The 18,576-nt window shown below is 42.8% G+C and overlaps 1 protein-coding gene across 1 annotated transcript in view; it reads left to right on the top strand.

The window, feature by feature from the left end:
• TRPC7 (transient receptor potential cation channel subfamily C member 7) overlaps window positions 1–18,576 on the top strand; it is a 151,263-nt gene that overhangs the window by 74,807 nt on the left and 57,880 nt on the right. The window contains exon 6 of the mRNA XM_028849743.2: window positions 13,457–13,621. Coding sequence (XP_028705576.2) covers window positions 13,457–13,621 — 165 coding nt within the window. The remainder of the gene's footprint in view (window positions 1–13,456; window positions 13,622–18,576) is intronic.

The raw sequence follows: 18,576 nt of genomic DNA, 5'->3' as shown, positions 1-18,576 counted from the left end.
ACATTTTATTATATTATTAAAATGTTATGTATAATCCATATATATGTGTATATATAGCATTAAATGTGTAATGACTGGAGAAACAGGCATAATCAGCATGAATTTGCTTTGTGCCTCTTGCTGGTAAGATATCTCACATATTAACTGCTGCTTGGTGTAGTTCAAGCTCTGAAGTAGGCATGTCTGGGTTCACATCCTGGCTGTGTGACCTCGGATGGGTTACTTAGCCCTCTGCCTCAGTTTCCTCCTTTGTAAAAAAAAAAAAAGATCTAGTGATTGTGCTAATGATGGAATTGTTGCAAGGATTAAATTGATCAATACATGAAAATCATTTAGAACAATGTATGGCACATCATATCCAATAAATGTTGGCTCTTAGCATTTTAAAATTTTTCTGAACTATATGAAATCTGGCTCAGTGTCTCCTGCCCAGATTGGAAGGAACTTTGGTCTCAGTCATTCTGGGAGCACCTTTTTCTGTGTTGTACCACAGCCCTGAAGACTCACTTGTGTATCTAAAGGAGAGCTCTTGGTCTATGCCCTTCTCCTATGGACACCTGATGCCACCAACAAGTGCTGATCACCACAATCTGTTCTAAGCCATGACTCCATCTTACTCATTCAACAAAGGGTTTTTTCTTTTTTTTTTTTCACCCGTTGTTTTCCTGACACTATAGCAGGTGCTGGGAATAAAACAGAAAAACAAAACAGAAAAGAAGTAACCCTTTCCTCCTGGAGCTTCAAATGAAGCAAGACCCCTCAGTCAGGCTGGTGCTAGGGCCCTCTTCAGGATTTCCACAAAGAAGACCCTTGTCATTTGGTCAATCCTCTCAGCGCTCTGGAATGATCTGCATTTGGGGGTCCATCTACCTCCAAGGCAGGGAGTTCAACTGGACCTTGATGCCTGCCATCCCACGGAAGACATTCAAACCCCACTCCCCTTTCCTGGTCTCAGGAAACATCTCTCCAACACCAAGGACTCTCCTCCAGACTCTCCTCTTCACCAAGCCCCAATCCCCCCCAAAAGCCTGCATGTGATATTCAAAACTATTCCTGAAATCTCAAGAAACTATTAACTTCTTCCTCAGCTACAACCACCAGAACACAGAGCCCTCCTGGCCACCTCCTAAGGAGGTGGAAGGCAAAATGTCACTCATTCTTCTATGATGAATTTTCAGGCAAGAAAACAAGACAGGCTCATCTCCCAGGAAGGTTATTCAGACACCCAGACACACAGATTGGGTCCAGGGAGGCGAGTGTTCATGGCTTAGGGAGCAGTAGGCGGCATCTGGACCACAGTGCTGTCAAAGGGAAGGAAGATACAGAACAGATTTGTGTGTCTGGCAACCAGAAGGAAATTAACAAGATTTTGAGACAGTAATTTCAGCAGAGTTTAAGAGCCAGATTTCAGACGGTCAGGAGGCCATAGGTAAGTGCAGCTAACAACACAGGTAAGTGCAGCTGTTGTTTGTGAGATGCTTCTACCTCTGAGAAGGGAGAGAAGCAGAGGATGAACGTTCAAGGCAGAAAGGAGATGAAGACCGAGGAAGGAGTTCTTGCCCCACAGGCCCATGGAGAAGGAGACAATGTGCAGAGAACTAGAAACTGATGGGCGGTGTTCGACTTATCTTTTGGTGCATAAAACTTGGTGGTTTGGAAAAGAATCAATCATTTTATTTACTCACAATTCTGTAGGTCGGGAAATCAGGCAGGATTCAGCTGGGATGTTCTTATGCTAAAATCATTTGTTCAGCTGTATTCAGTTGTTTTGACTGAGATGGAAGATGTCAGAAGGCTACACCCACATTGCTGGCACTTCAATGCTTCTTTATTTTGTCTCTTTCCCTGCACATGGATATTCTGAGCTTCCTCACAGCATGGGGGTCTCAGGGGAGCTGAACTATAGCATGGCTTCTAAGAGGTAGCTTTCTCAGGAGATACTGAAGATGTCTAAGGCTCAGTCTTGGAAAGTATTGCAGCATCCTCTTCAAAGTAAGTCATTAAGAGTTATCCCAGCTTCCACCACAGGGATTTAGACCCACCTCTTGATGGAGGATTGTCAAGGTCTGATTCCAGAGCATGTGGGATGGGAGACATTGTTGTCACCATCTTTGGAAATGCCGTTTACCTCAGGAGGAGAGAGGAGTGAGAGTTCCTACTCGTGGGAGTACACTGTGGAATCAAAGAGATGAGTTGTGGATTCATTTATAAATTCGTGCATTCGATAAGTATTTCTTGAAATTATACTATGTACTGGACACTGTTCCAGGTAGTACAGGTGCAATGAGGCAAAAGAAAAAGTCCTTGCTCTTATAAAGCTTATGTTCTAGTACAGAGACAGACAATAAATACTTAATAAACTCTAGTGGTTGCCAAGTGATATAACAAAGCAGGGTTAGAGGACAGGAGGAACCGAGCAGGGGGCACAAGGAAGGCTTCTATTTTGGGCAGGGTTGTCAAGGAAGGCCTTGGTGCATTTCAGGAATACATGGAGGGGCACAGAGGCAAGAACTGGACTATCAAAAGCCTTATAGGCATGGGAAGAAACGTGAATTGTTTTTTCTAAGCATAGTTAGCAGCCATTCATCTGGTCTCTTGTTCAGCTGGGAGATTAAAAAATCTACCATCGGCCTTGCATCCTTTGACTCATCCTCAGGCCACTGGGCTTCCCTTCTAGATCCTTAGAGTCTGAGGGTAGTGTCTTTACTATAGGTTTGACATTATAGTGGCTAGAAGCCATCCAAATTTGGTCTGGAAAAAATGTTTAAAAAATCCTGCATAGCTCCAGATGGCTTTGTAAATTAAATTAGACCCACACTGGCCCAGGAACTTTCTCAATCATAATTACATTAGTGATCATTAACATTTAAAGAGGCTGCAAACAGAATACTGGATATTGCAATAAATTATCATTGTCCACTGGGCAGGTTCCATGAATCAAGTGCCCCTGGAATCTTTTGAGACTATCTGATGCTGCAATTTAAATGGAGGATGTTGTTCTGCTTCTTTGTACATGGGAGTACAATGGGGGCAAGAGTGAGAGCAAGTGCATGTGCAAAAAAAATCCATGCTATGCATATCTGGCCTGTATGTCCAAACTAAAAGTCTGTTACAACTCTACCTGGCTCCCAAGGCACCGTACTTTTCCAAGTCATGTTTAGCCTTCATCTTAGCATGACTCACAAGACCCATTACTCCTCAATGGTCCAGCCACCCTGAGCTACCTACATCTCTCCTAATATGCCAGGCTCTGAGGCTTCGGTAATAACAGCAACAATAACAACAAAGTTTTAAGTTCTTAATCTGTGCCCTTTACCATGCCAACAGCTTTGAATATACTCATTCAGTGTGTCATCAATATTGTCATCTCTGCTTTACATATGAAATAGACACAGATCAGAGGTGAAGTAACTTGCTCAAGCTCACACAGCCAGTCACAGGCGGAGGCAAGATCTAAAGCAAGCACTGACTCTGGAGCCCAAATGTTTTGCAGCCTCTTCTCCTCAGCATGCCCTTCTTCTCTCGGTGGCCTGGGTATAGCCTTCACAACTCAGCACAAAAATCCTTCCCTCAACAAGGCATTCCTCACTGTCCCTCCACATTCCTGCTTAGGCTGGGTGCCTCTTCTCTGCTGTTCCATGACACCCCTGGTTAACTCCTGCTAGGGCACTGTTGGAGCTACACTGAACTTGCCTATTTAACTGTCTCTCTGACAGGCATTGAGGGCAATGAGAGCCAGGACATTATCATCAACTTCTGTGTCCCCAGTGCCTGGCTCAGTAGATATTTGTTGAATGAATGGATGCATAGATAGATTTGAGTGTAGGTAGATGTGGCTTTAAATATATCACAATATCCAATGGGAATCAGTTTTTACTTCTAAAACATATTAACATTCTGGGAGAAAGAGATTTTATTTGCCATAGGTTGATAAAAACCAACACTCAAAGTATGACCAAAATTGACCCAACTCATTAAGAAATTTACATAGGTGTATGAATATTCACACACATGTGTGCACACACATATCATGGTGTGGAGGTTGGTCTGTCAATGACAAAGGGAGCAAAAAACAAACACAAGTGCCCAGGGTACCTTACCCTTGAATGCTGAGTAGTCATATCCTCATCTGACATCTGAGAATAGAAAATCAGAGGTCTCCTGCATGACCAGAACATGCCCCTTACCAGAAATAATGTTTCCAAGTTTTGAAGTATGATGAATTTCCACATTTCTCGGATAAGTGAAGACAGCAATTGAAGTTGTCCAAACTGAAGCCTTGGGTGGCAGAGTAGGCACAGATAGCACCAAGAGGGCAGAAGTATTCGAGGGTAGGAGTGGCAGGGTGATAAATGGAATTAGGTGATGCCCTTTAAAAGTGCTCTGTGCACTCTACACGTGAAGAGTTACAGTGTTTGTTGGAGGAGAGTGGATGTCCATTGATAGGCACACCCCATTGTTTGCATAAGGCCCAGAATCACATGAAAATGAACTAGAACTTTGTCCACATGGGTCTTTGTTGGTCAGGTTGGTGCTGGGAAATGAAAGGAGAGGAAATAAGGTTAAAAATTCCCAGAAGTAAGAAATCTGGTCAAGACCTAAGTGTGAGGAATGAGCAAGGGTTCTGAGCTCAGACCCCTTTCACCTCCCTTCTCACAAACCAAAATGAGCTATGTGCAGGGAGCTGAGAATACTGGTTCAGGATTTTACAACTCTCTTCATCCTGCCTTAGTGGGAGGCTAACTCACACTCAGATGGAAGTAAAATTAACTATGACAAGTAATCCTCATCTTGGAATTATCAGAAGTGGATTCATGCAGGCCTGGAGCCCGGGAAAGAGAATCTGTGGAACAATGAAAGGCATTACTTCACTCTGGGTTTTACTTCCAGCAACTCTGTTGGGGGACTGCCCTTTTAGAAAAGATGGGCATGAGAAGAGACAGGCATTTCTGGGGAAAACAGGCATTTCTGGGAGATCTGGAGACAGGAGCAATGAAGAGCAAATGAGATAGGAGCAATGGAAAGCAAGCAACTGCCTTTGCAAAAAAATCAGACACCCCACACACCAAGGAGGCATCAAGGTCCAAGGAACCCAGCAACTTTCACCACGTGGGCCCATCAACAGAACTGCAGGAGAAAGTTGGCCCCTGAGGACACAGCAGAGGGCAGAAAACTGGTCATACAACAGCTTGTGTCCCAGGAACTGGCCTGGCCCTGCCCGGGGCTCATTCAGGAAGGGAGGAAGGAGGAGCTGATGTCCTACACTTAGTACACTAAGTGACAGGTAGAGTGACTTGAGTAGGAATACATAGGAGGCTATCATGAAACAATCCCCTGTCATCCAGCCTGGAAAGACTCAGAACCATCAAGATTAGGGAATTATCAGGCTTCCCAAGGGCAGGGACCATAGCCATCTTGTTCACTGTGTCCTCCATTCCTAAAAGTTCTTGGTACCCGGTAACAATAGGCATTTGATATATGTCTGGTGGATGGATGGATGACTGTCTGCCAATGGTATTAGGTTTGTGCTAACCAGGTGCCAAGACCTGGCACATTTGGGTTACACACGTTATTTCTAATGCTTGAGCCAATGTCTATACCCTTATTTTGCATATATGTCTCACAATATCAAAATACTGGTAATAAGAATATTTATAACTTTAAGAATTCAAAGGTTAAAATTTAAAATTAGTAACCCTAAATCTTGAGTGTATTTTGAGTATAAAACAATACACAAAGGAAAGCATCAAGTAAAAACAAAATATGGGCAAAATAGATGTTATACATACATGAGCATTATAATATAAATTCACAGGAGGTAAACTGAATTTTGAAGTGTCATTTTAAAATAATTATGTAAAAGTAAAATATAAAATGTGATTCTGAAAAGTAAATAACTCATTACTGAATTACATTCACATTTCTCTGAAAGAGAAATTTAGAAAATTTAGAATTAGAATTATAAAGTAAGCTCCAAATAGTTCCCTCTGATTCCTTCATCTGCCTGCAATTGACCTAATATTTTATTTGATAATATGAGGGAATCTCTTTGAAAAATGTATGACCACCACACCCCATCCCAGTTCCATCAACCTAGGACCACCATTTTTGTACTGGTCAGACACAGTGGCTTATATTTAAAGAAAGCATTCCCACTCTGTCTTTTTCCATTTAATTAAATATAAATACAGATTCCCATGCAGATTTCCTGTATCAATATTAATACCTTTGGGTGTGTGTTCTCCTTGTTGATAAAGTTTCTGAACTACAGTAAGAATTATTCATGCAAGAAAAACTGCTTTTAATGATAATCAAGTTTCTCTACTTTAAAGTCACAGAAAGTGGATGAATACTCTGTAAGTGAGCACATCTTTAGTTGATTAAAAAATTTGATGCATGATATAAGCGATTTGTATTTCAGAAATATTATACCAATTAAAAAGCAGTATGTTGGTAAACAGAAGTTTGCTGAGTTTAAAAATTGCACTGTAAACCAAAAACTGGAACTGCATTTTCTAAACCCTTGAAACCTCCCTTGAGTTAGTCATCATTATGGACATTCCATAAGTAGAGAAATTGAGACCTAAGGAATTAAGCTACTCAGTTCCTCAGCAATCAGTGGTGGAGCTTGTATTGACACCTGGGCAGGCTGACCCAGAGCCTGTGCATGTTCCCAACCCCATGAACGTTTGCAACCAAGGCACAGCACAGCCACCAGCAAGGCCTGCAGAGTTGTGGAACCAACTTGGGAATATTATCCAGTCAGAACTCAGGCTCAGGGAACTGCTGCTCTTCCTAGTAAGATGTCAGTGTCAGGTAGGATTTTGTCATGGGACTTGAAATCCTAATTAGGTCCTTCAGCAAAGTGATTGTTTAAATGGAGTTTGTACTTTTCAAGGCTATAAATCTGAGCTTGGGTGGCCTCCACATTAACCTGGGTCCTGACAAAGAAGTGATCAGGCACTTGAGCCATCATGGAATCAGCTGCTTCTATTCTTCTCTATATGTAGAAGACAGAGCCCAGGATGTCATCTTTAGCAGGATGAAGTTATCAGAAAAAGTGGCTTCAAGCCCTTCTCCTTGTGTATTTCTGATTTTTATCTCTACTGAGACTTGGCTGACCAACAGGCAGAAGGGCAGAGAGAGATGAGAGTTCTAACAGCATCTCAAATGGTGAGTCCCCTGGCCTTTGTGGAGTTGGAAAAATCACCATAATCCCTTGTGCTTTGGTGTTTCAGTCTGATTTTAAATCTACCTTGAGGAAATATAGGGTAAATGTAGTTCAAAATGCTATCTTTGATGTCAGACTGGCCTGGGTTCCAGTCCAGGCCCTGTCATCATAATCACTTTTGTGACTGAAAGTAGACAAGTTACTTAATCTCTCTGTGTCTAATGCCTCCATATTTAAAACAGAGATTTACCAACCCCACCTTAAAGAACTGATGTGAGGGTTAAATAATATAATGACTGGTAAGCACAGGGCCTGACATAGAATAGTGCTCAACAAATATTAGTGATTCCTTATTATTAAATAAATATTTTCTGGATCGATGTCAGTTTACAGTGGTACATGGCATACATAAAAATTAAATAATCCTCATCTAATCCAAGAGATAATCTTCAAACCTTATTTTGGACTCATATTTCAATCTTTTCCTACACAAGAAGATGTGTACCTGGTTTAGCTTTTATGCCCACTTCCTGCCTGCCTTTTAGTAAAGATGTGAAGACACTTAAGTGTTCATCAGGCCCTGAGTAACATGATTTGTTACATTTAGAAATTATTCTAGGATGATGAGAAAATCATGGAGAAAATCTTAGGGGATTCAAAACACTCAGTTTATCAATCACTCAACAGAAGTTTATTGAGCACCTATTACATAAAACATAAGGCTGCACACTCTTGGAGATACCTAGACAGTTGGTTCCTTCAAGATTAAAAATAACAGAAAAGACCAGATGTAGTCATAAGAGTATGTCTATCCACAACTTGACCTATGAACCATGATTACCAAGTGAGTGGGCTACAGAATAAGACCCATAGGTGTCCAAGATGTCTTTTGGGGGCTAAGGAACTTGGTGGGACTTGGAGGTAGACAGGAATTGGAGGTAGACAGGAAGTTGGGTGTTCTTTTTTTGTTTGTTTGTTTTTGACGGAGACTTGATCCATCACCCAGGCTGGAGAGCAGTGGCGCAATCTCGGCTCACTGCAGCCTCTGCCTCCCGGGTTCAAGCAATTCTCCTACCTCAGCCTCCTGAGTAGCTGGGATTACAGGCACCAGCCACCATGCCTGGCTAATTTTTGTATTTTTTTGAATTTTTTTTTTTTTAGTAGAGATGGGGTTTCACCATGTTGGCCAGGCTGGTCTTGAATTCCTGACCTCAGGTGATGCACCCACCTTGGCCTCCCAAAGGGGAAGTAGGGTCATGAAGGTTGCTAAGGCATTAAACCAGAGAAGAGCAGGATGGACCTTCTTTGAACATAGACAGGGGGTGGCTACATATGCCATGTCTGGGAACAGCATGTAGAGCAGCGTGGCTAGATGGTAAGGCTCAGGAAGGGGAGGAGTTGAAAATAATCCAAGAAAATTTGCTGGACATGGCTTCCACTTCTTTGATTTCAGGTTAAGGCATAGCCTCGGGTAGGGTGGAGAGAGTTGCTGCGAGGTATGGAGGGTGGCCTCTTTGTGACACTGTGAAAGGGCAGAGGCAGTCATTTGGAGCCAGCCAGAAGCTGACTCAGCCTTCCATGGGACTCTGGCCATGACAACATAACCAGACTGGAAACCCAGTCACATCAGCACCCTCTGAGCTCTCTACTCTGAGAGGACTTCTGGTGAGCGCAGGAAAATGCTTCTACCTCCAGAAAGCCCTGCCACAGCTCCTGCCTTCACACCTGCACTCAGGAAATGGCTTGCCTCCAGCTCTGGAAGAAGTCCAGGCACCCTGAAACTGAGACATAGGCTAGTTCATTAAGGACTTTCTTCATCAAAAAATCATTCTCTGGTCAGAGAGATGCTGCTGAGTCACAGGCACAGTCCTCAGAGCAACCCAACAATTAAGGGCATTTGTGTAAGTAATCTCTGTTGGTGTAGAAAATTGGAGGTTTGCTTAAAGAGAGGTGGCAGATAGTTTTTTTGTGTCCTGCTGTCCCTGGGATACAGGAACAGAGAGCTGTCTTTGAGAATAATGGAGCAAGAGACCTAACGTAATAGTTGATATTGAATATCCGTGGGAATGAAGAGCCTGCAGAGAGGCCCGTCTCCTTTTGCTGCCCAGTGGACTTCCAGAAAGGCTCAGTCAGCAACTGCTGGCAGAACCCCCAGCTGTAGAAATGACCAAGAAGCATTCCAGAGTTAGCTGGGATCAGGGGTGCACACATGGAAGAGGAGTCAGGGGAGGGTAGAATCGAGTGTCAGACATCTATAGAGGCATCAAAATAGAATCTCCTAGCAATCAAGGAGCTATGTGACAGATGCTCAGGTGACAAAAAAATGGGAAATTCTGAAGGCAGTGCTGCAGAAACATGAGTGGGGTGGTGTGCCTAGGCAGAGTGTATGAAATAACCCCAAGTTGTAGCCCAAAATCCCCTTGAGCTTAGTTCCAATCCCTGCCCCTCTCCTTGGTTCATTTCTTGGGGCTCATTTCTCCAGATGATGCTGTGAAATTTTTCCCGGTTCATCTCTTTAAACTCCTAGCTCTACTGCCTTTGGGAATTAAGGAAGTTGTTGTTGTTGTTTCTTAATCTCCTGGCACTTCTACAGTGAAAATAAATTCAGCAGTCATGAATTCAATCATTTATCTGTTCACCGTGTCTCCTAGCAAGCCATTTTCAGCCTCTGGTACCCACATGCCTCTTCCAGATGTAGTAGCATGCAGAAGTGCAGGGAGTCGGCCACCTCAGAGGGGCAATGAGGAAGGAAGGCAATTTTGGTCCTGTGGATGGCACCAGATTTGCAATCTGAAAGCAGAGAACTCTGGCCATGCCATTTACTCAAACAGTGCCCATTCATGAACAACATGCTAACGACCACAGAAGCCCTCCAGGAGGAGTTTTCTCTCCAGCAGGGGATCATGCAGAACTATAAGTACAATGAAAGGGAGTGACTAAGAATTACTTGAGAGAAAAGAGAGACTGTCACCTGAGTAGGGCAGAGTCAGCCTTTCCATTACAGAAAATTCTGTCTCAGTGTCCCCTCCTATCTCTCCCTGCAGGCCCACTCCTCTCCAGACCCTCCCTCACCCAGCTCCTTGGACAGTCCATCTCAGTTACAAATGTAGTTTGATTTATTTTCTCTTAAGAGTCTGCTCAGCCTCATGTGAACTCCTTCGCATATTCTCGGCTCCAGCCATTACAAACTGCCTACTATCATGAATGTGAATCATGTCGCTGGGAAAATCTAGGCAGCCACATCAGTTCTTTCCTTGAAGAATTCTCCTACAAGTGTGCCATGCTCTAGGCAGGAATGGTCTAGGCATAGCTCTTGGTGGCATCCATCCTTTGATCATTCTATCCTTTTGTGAGCAAGATGCCAAAGAAAAAAAGCCCAAGACAACACCAATTTTCTGAGTTCCTATTCTGTTCTAGCTATAAGCTTTTCTTCCATCAGTTCCTCTCTGACTCTGCTTTTGAAAATCCCAGTCACACCCCGAGTTCTTCCTGCCTTTGTTCCTTAGCTGTGTGCCCTTCTGTGTAGAGTTTTCTTTGTGTCCTGTTGGTGTGCTTCATTTGCTACTCTCATCCTCCTTGGGTCAGGGATGATATTTTTTCATGCTTCAAAATCACAGGGGAAAAAAATCTTTTGATACACATTGAACTGTCTTTGAAGGGCTGCCACAAGTACAGAATGGTACCCAGATAGAGGTAAACAGCAATTTAGGCTTCAACTATCCACAACTGTTATCTTATTACATCATAAAGTCTACCTACAAACAAATAGCATGTCTGAAGCTAGGTTGCTTTATTATAGAGGGATAAATGCAGCTGTGGAAATTAGCAAAGGTCCAGTCAGAGGAAGACAGAGCCCCAAGAGACCCCTCTGTTTTAACGGGGACCACTGTCTTCCCCTGAGGCAATCAAGGGAGACTGGGGAATGGTCGCCACTGTGTTCTCTTTCAGAGCTTCTGCTCTTCTGGCCTTCTGCCCAATCTGTGGTGCTGACCTGTCTGCCAAGAAGCAGCAGCAGAAGCATGAGACAGGCTCTCCCAGATACAGACAAGAAGCAAATGATGGGGATTGCGACAGGTGTCCTCCCCAGGCAGCTGTAGTGCAGGGAGCCATAGAGTGAGTCAAATACTCATCCTCTATTTCACAGCATGTGTCGTGCCTTCTAATCAGACTATGAGTTTCTGCAAAGCAAGGCCATTTCAGTATCCACAGAAGGCTGGCAGTTGAAAAACAAAAGTGACTGCACCCCGTGCTCACCCACCACTCCCTCTGAGACTGTGCTATGACTAGACCCTGAGAATTACAGAAATGTCTGCGTGACTTTCCATGGCCTGCTCCTCTTCATTGTGAGCCAGAAAGGGCCCAGGATGTCTTATGATCTGTGTCCTTGGGGTTCCTCCCTGGGCTGAGGATAATCCACGGCTATTCTTGGAGACAAAGCATAGCAGTAATGCCACAAAGAAAAGCCAGTAATGCTACAAAGAAAAGCCTCACTTGCATCTAATATTTCAAGTAATGGTATTGTCAGGGGCTGTAGGGTCAAAGAAACCTTTGATAGTGTCCTCAAAGATTATGTGGCTGTTACTGTGAGTTACTGTGAGTTCACAGAAACGGGAAACATGTTGTCACTTACATTGTGAATTTTAAAATAGCTCTATTTATATTGTTCTTGTAATGAAAAGGGAATGTTTCACATTTCCCAGGAATCGTTGTATATGTCCCCTTAATACTCAGGGAGGCAAATGAGATGAAAATCAGCACATGACGTTCCAGGGTACTCAGTTGATAAGTCATCCCTTTGAAAAATGCCCAGTCTATCTTCTTTAGTCCATACTGCCCAGCCATGCTCTGGCAGCACATGGGTATCCTGAGTGGGGCCAAAGGGCAGACCTGTCAAAAGCAAACAAAGGCTTCCTCCTGTCATGGGGCAAAAATAAGCTAATATTTTTTTCAAATGTAAATTTTATTCCCATAAATTTTGCTTAAATATTGCCTATTACCAGTTTCCAGTTGACCCTGACTCAACTAAACAAATGGCCAATCAGCAACTACTATTTGCAGAAAAGGGATGTTCTGGTGGCAACAACTAAAGCCAATATGCTGGATCAAGCAGAAAACAAAACATTTTGTCTGTGAATATAAAAGTGTCTCATGGACCACATGGGTAGAGTGGAGCTGGGCCCTAAAGAGGTCAAACACTAGTTCAGCCTCTTTCTGCACACCATTCTCTTTCTGTTTTCAACAGACTTGTTTTGCTACTTAGTCCACAAAGTGGAATATAGCTGCCCAGACTGTCCAAGGTGACATGATAACTCTGCACTAAATAAATAGATTGCCTCTCTCAATATAGTCCCAAACACCCAGGAGAGAAAACTTGATGGGCCCAGTTTAGGTCAGGGTTACACTCCTAGTCCAATAAGCTGAATCCAGGGGTGAGGGCAGGACATGGTCACACAATAAAAAAGGGTCACAAGAGGTCTGTCTTGTAACCTAGGCATTAGGGTAGAACAGTTCCAAGAGAGAGAAGTGGTGGTAAGAAGGGTGCATGATGTCCCAGAAGGAAGCTACTCTGTGGAGGATCCAATGTAGCGATGCTCCATCATGCCACAAAAAAACTGGATTCAAGCCCAACACCACTGGGATCCAGTAAGAAAATACTGAGGAGTTTTAACACATTCTTTGGAAACACTGTAAGCATTTTTCTTTGGACTACATAGGAAAAGAGAGGGGATTTTTTATTTTTTACAATATCATTTAATCCTCCAAGACAATGTGATAAACTCTGTTTTGCAGATAAGAATATTAAAGCTCAGAGAGGTTAAATAACTGTCCCAAGGTCACCCAGCTAGTAGGGGGTAGAACAAAATTCACATCCATTTCGGACTCCAAAACCCCATTCATTCTCCATCCATTCCTCTGTGTTCCTTCCCAAGTAAACTCTGCCCAGAGATAAGTCTCCCTTGGTCAGCTGAACAGCCTGAATTGAAGACAAGCATGTACCCAAAAGCTGACTTTCATTTTCTGTGCCTGAGACTTTTCTAGGCCCAGTTTACAAAGTGTGAATTCAACCAGTCTTGCAAGGACTCTGGCCACAGCACAAAGCTCTTCAGCATCCCCAAGTCAGAAGGCCCCCTTCCTACGCCTCACCCCCACCCACTGCAGGTTCCTCAACCACCCCCAGGTGGAGCATTTCAGCCCCCAGCCACTCCTAGGTTGTATACTGTTCAAGTGCTATCGATGCCATTTTCCTGTTTGCGTTTTGTTTTTGTTTTTGTTTTGTTTTTACAGTTCGTTGCTCATCCTAACTGTCAGCAGCAATTGCTTACCATGTGGTATGAAAATCTCTCAGGCTTACGTCAACAGTCTATCGCTGTGAAATTCCTGGCTGTCTTTGGAGTCTCCATAGGCCTCCCTTTTCTCGCCATAGCCTATTGGATTGCTCCGTGCAGCAAGGTACAGACTGCTTAAGGTGCATGTCGTTTGCGGTTATTTCTTCTCTCTTCTTAGCATGATCTGAAGTCCATTTTATTCAAATTAGCAGTTGATTTTTTCCCATATTTAAAGAAAATATTCCTGAGATGCCCAGTGAAAGTAGGAAACCACATAAAAGGAAAAATGTTAAGACGTGCTTTTTTAAATCTTTTTTTTTTTCAAAGAGAGACAGGAGTGATAAAATTTTAAACATGAGAGGCATAATTTGAAAGGATTAATAACAGAATTGAGAATAAAGATACTTTTCTTCTTCTAATTATGCAATGTCCTAAGCATGTCCTCCAAACCCACAGTATAATAATTGTAATCATGGTAATAGTAATAGCCAACATTTGAGTAGTTTCTCTTCTCTAAGCCCTTTTCATGGAATATCTCATTTCACAGTCTCAATTACATTGTGACATGTATGCTTTATGAAGTAGGTCCAGAAAAGAGAAATGACTAGTAGGCTGGAAATCAAACACAGCTCATGCTGGGGTACTGCAGACCCACTGCAAACATCTTCCTAGTTTCCCTGGCCCCTTTGATGAGGTTCTGGCTCACATGGACAGCTAATTAGATTGCAGGAAGGAAAAAGGCAAAGGAAAGAGAAGAGCTCAAAAGGAGTGTTATTTCCCTGAGGGGGAGGGTCCAGTGCCCACCAGTGATAGAAGGAGTGGAACCTGCAGGTGCCAAGCTGCCCTACTGCCCGCTCCACCATCCCCACATCCCAGTCACATGGGTCAAAGCCACAGAAAGTACCAGTACTCCAGCTTCGGGGCAGAGTCAGTGCTTTTAAGACCAAACCATGCAGAAATTTTGAAGTATGTTTCATGGGTTTAAGATTGTCAGTAAAGGTTCTAAAGCTGCATTTACCTAGTGATACATTTAAAAAGGAATTAAGCTTAGGTAATCAACATTCAGTAGGAGAAATATGACTGCAGGGAGATTAGTTCCACAGGCAATTTGATCAGGTAATGTGGTTAATAAAACTGTCACCAGTGAACCGACCCTCTTGTCAACTCCGCTTAGGAGTAACTCATACCAGAATGACAGCTGTGAGACTTCGGGGCTGCTGGTGAGGCCACCTAACCAGACAATCAATGAACTGACTGCCTCATAGTAGGTGCAGGGTCTCAGAGAGAGGTCAAGCCCCAAATCCTTCTTCTGGAGAGTAGTATTAAAAATGGAAGCCCTCTTACTGAACTTCTACAGTATTCAACCTTACATCTATTGAGGATTTTGCTTCTATGGCAGTCTATAATGCCAGGAACTTTCAGATCAGAATTTCCCAAATAATATAAATGTAGGTAAAGGCAATTTTTTCTCTCCTTCATTATGAGCTGAAAAAACACAGTGGGTGAAAAAACTAACCAGATTTAAAGCTGGCTTGAAGCTGGTCATGGGTTTTAAGCACAGTCTGTATTGTAAGTTGCCTTCACCCAGAGCCCCAGTGAGTAGGGACATTTAACTTCACTCTCTCTGAACCCCAGAACAAATTCTAGGCTGTTCAATCATTAAAATAACAGCAACTTTGTGGAGAAAGTGCTGCCAATCCTCACTTTTGCTGCAAAGCTAAATGTGACAGCTTCCAGGAACCTGGGACTAGCCAACAGGAACAAACTGGTTTGCCTCTGACTGCCTAGTGGCCTGAGAAAAGACTCAGAAAGAGATGATGTGCCAGTTGCTGACTAAATTGTTTGGAATTCTGGTAGCTCTGAGAAGAATCTTGGTACACACGCAGATGTGATCCCATTAAAGTGTGTGGTTGCAGAGAGGGATTTCTAGAATTTCTTGGGCCTAGTAAATCCAGGAAGCTAATAGCACCTGGGACACAGGGGTCAGACCTATGGCAGTCTTCTGTAACACTCTGGAGGAAACAGTTGCAAGGAAGTTTGACCCATAATGGGGGTTTCCTCACCTCTGTTTAGATACTCGTTTGATTGACATTTGGTGCCCCCAGAAGTTCCAATAAGACTTTAAAAAAAAGAAACTCAAGATAAACATGAGCTGATCATTAAGCCACTTGTCACTTCTATGCACTTTCTAGATTCCAAGTCTGAGCTCAGTGCAGTAGAGGGCATGTCGATAACTGAGTCTGTGGCATGAGATGACTCTTGGTGGCACTGCTCATTACAACCAAAGATTCCCTCATTAAAGAGCTGTCGAACTTGCTCTGAGGCAGCCAAAGGACAGATAAAACAGTCAAGATATTTTTAGTCTTTCCTTTCACCATTTAGAAAAAAATCTTTTCAACTTTGGCAGAGATATTACTGGGAATTACAGAGAGGTCACATCTACCATGTGACAAAACCAGCCCCTCTAAGGGTTCCTGATGCCGAGAAAAACCATGTCTCCCAAAAGGAGGGCAATGGTGAAGTCTGTTAATGGGCTGGCAGCCCTCCTCCTGAGGGGTCACTGTCTTTATATCTGTCTATATCTGTAATTCCAGGAAAAGGACAATGTCATTTCAGAGATCTCCTGTTCTAATGACATTATTACCCCTCTTTCTAAAAACTTAGACCTTGATATTATTTTATAAATGTATTCATAAAATGTCATTTGCAAACTTCATCAACTAATGCCCATCAATTTCTAGTAAATGTTGAGATTTCTGTTTCCAGCCCAATGGTGCATTTACTTCCTAATAGTTGCTGCCCTCATTTAGAGACTATTAGAAACATCAAAATTACTTGATTAGTCAGCCATAATGACTGCATCATTTCTTTCCTATTGAATTATCAAGGCTGTCGATTCTATTTTTATATTAAGTTTCTGAGGGTCCCTAAGAAAGACAGTTAAATAAGGAAATCACAAGGCGAAAGGTGTCAACAGAAGTTCAGCTTACTAATATGTTGGTTGAAGAGGATAACCAAGTCACAGATGGCTACATATAACGATAAATGCAGGCCTGGAGCATGGGACAGGTTTATGTGGGTCAAGAGAAAGAACAGTGATTCTGTTTATCATTTCTCATTGTCATCACCAACTTAGTTGAGCTCAGGCAGCCCACTGGGAGAGCAGTGAATTCTAATCCTCATGGACGCACGGCAGTTAGGTCTCTGTTTGCCTAGAGAGTTCTTTATTCTCTCAACAAGGGCTCCAGTATCAAAGGGTCTTTATAGCTGCCTAAGCTGTTTCCATCCTTTGCTATCCTATTCTGATTTGTAATTTAGATTGTCTGCCTCTTAAGATCTCCGAGCCAAAAGAATAAATAACAGTCTTCTTCAAAGGTTCAAACAGTGTCTCTATATGATGTGGCAGACACCAGCATCATGCGAATGCTGAGGAACTGCACCAGTTTTAATTATAACAGGGAAAGAGAAGCTGACCTCATCTATTACGTGTTAACCATAACTGTTCAAGTGTCCTCAAAATTTGCCCCAGCACTCAGGCAGGAGGAACTGTAAACAACTTTAGAATCCAGCCTTATGTCTTTGCAGTGTGCAACCTAACAGTCCTTACAGCCATAATCCTTGCTTGGAGAAATATAAAGTTGTTACCCTCTCTCCAACATCCCAAACACAAACATCTAGTAAGGAAGGCATGAGTGAGCGGGCAGCTTTGAAAGATCTCTGTTTTGCCTTACCAAAGCTGAAATGGCTTGAAAGGGGTCCTCAAACCATGTGGTTCAGGGCCCAACCAGAAGAGTACAGCAACTCCAGAGATCTCTGTTTCTCCACATTTATCTCTACCAGAGAGCTACACTCGATTAAAGAAAGTCACAACACAATTTTTGAAGCATAGCCATGGAGGGGAAATTTGTGTCAGGAAATGCAGCACTGGTGCTCTTACATCACTAATGCTTCTATTCCCAAGTCCAAAAGGCTAGTCCAGCACCTGTCACTCTGCTGAGATAGGATTAAAGAGTGCCGGAAGCTGATCGCTTTCAGACTTAGCCCAGACTGAGCCCTGCAACATTTCTCCCCATCTCTCCATCTATTTCCTACCACAGTTTTTAGCCTGTGTCTCTCCACACTAGAAAATCAGCAACTTTGAAGGGAAGATCCAACTTTCACAGCTTGTTTTATCTCTATCACCTCCAGTGCCCAGCATCGTGTTGCATATAGATAGCGCAACAGGCTATCTATAAGAGATATCCCAAACAGGCTCGTGGCATAAACACATAAGGATTCCGTGTGGGTCCACCTTTGTGTCAAGTTTCTTTTAAGATTCCTCTTAGGAGAATGTCCTGAGACCCTCCAGTGCCATATATTGAGTACTTCCCATACACCAGGCACTGCTCTAACTGCTTTGTGTGTATTAAATCATTCATTGCTTACATTGACCCTATGCAGTTGGCACTATTTTTATCCCCATTTTATAGAAGAAGAAACTGAAACACTAAGGGATTAAATAACTTGTTTTTAAAAATATATATGAAGCTGTGGTTTAAACCTAGAGTCTCTGGCTCCAGAGATCTGCCCTTAACCGCTGCATGCAAATGCACATGCCCATTACACTAGCACCATTACAACCTTCAACGCCTAAAGTAGACATCTTAGCTGCTGACTAACTGACCTTGAAATGGACTTGATTTAGATCTTAAAAGTTGGTAGGACTTTTTTAGAAAGAAGTCAAAACAACCAGATGACAAACTCTGTCCCTTCCTTTTCTTTCACTGGAGTCCTACTTTGTAAATCCCTCTTCAGCCCCCAAGACAAAGTGTGGATTTACATTGTAACATGTGGAGAAATATCAAGTCGTTACAATGTGTAGATTGACATTGTGAGAACACTGATTACAGGCACCCAGTAAACACCATCACTATCCCACCCCATCATAAAAGGGAAAAATCCTGAGCCCTGTGTTAGACATTTTGAATAAGAGTTTCAGGGGGAGCATCTTGAGGAATCTGCCTCTAATTTAACCAGGATCTCGCTAACATTTGAGAATCACCCAACATTAAAGCTGTGCATGATTCTTTTGGGAACGAT

This window comes from Macaca mulatta, chromosome 6 (genome assembly GCF_049350105.2).
Source record: "Macaca mulatta isolate MMU2019108-1 chromosome 6, T2T-MMU8v2.0, whole genome shotgun sequence".
NCBI classification, from domain to species: domain Eukaryota; kingdom Metazoa; phylum Chordata; class Mammalia; order Primates; family Cercopithecidae; genus Macaca; species Macaca mulatta.
Note: the sequence above shows the minus strand (reverse complement) of the source record. Positions and strands in the feature narration are given on the sequence as shown.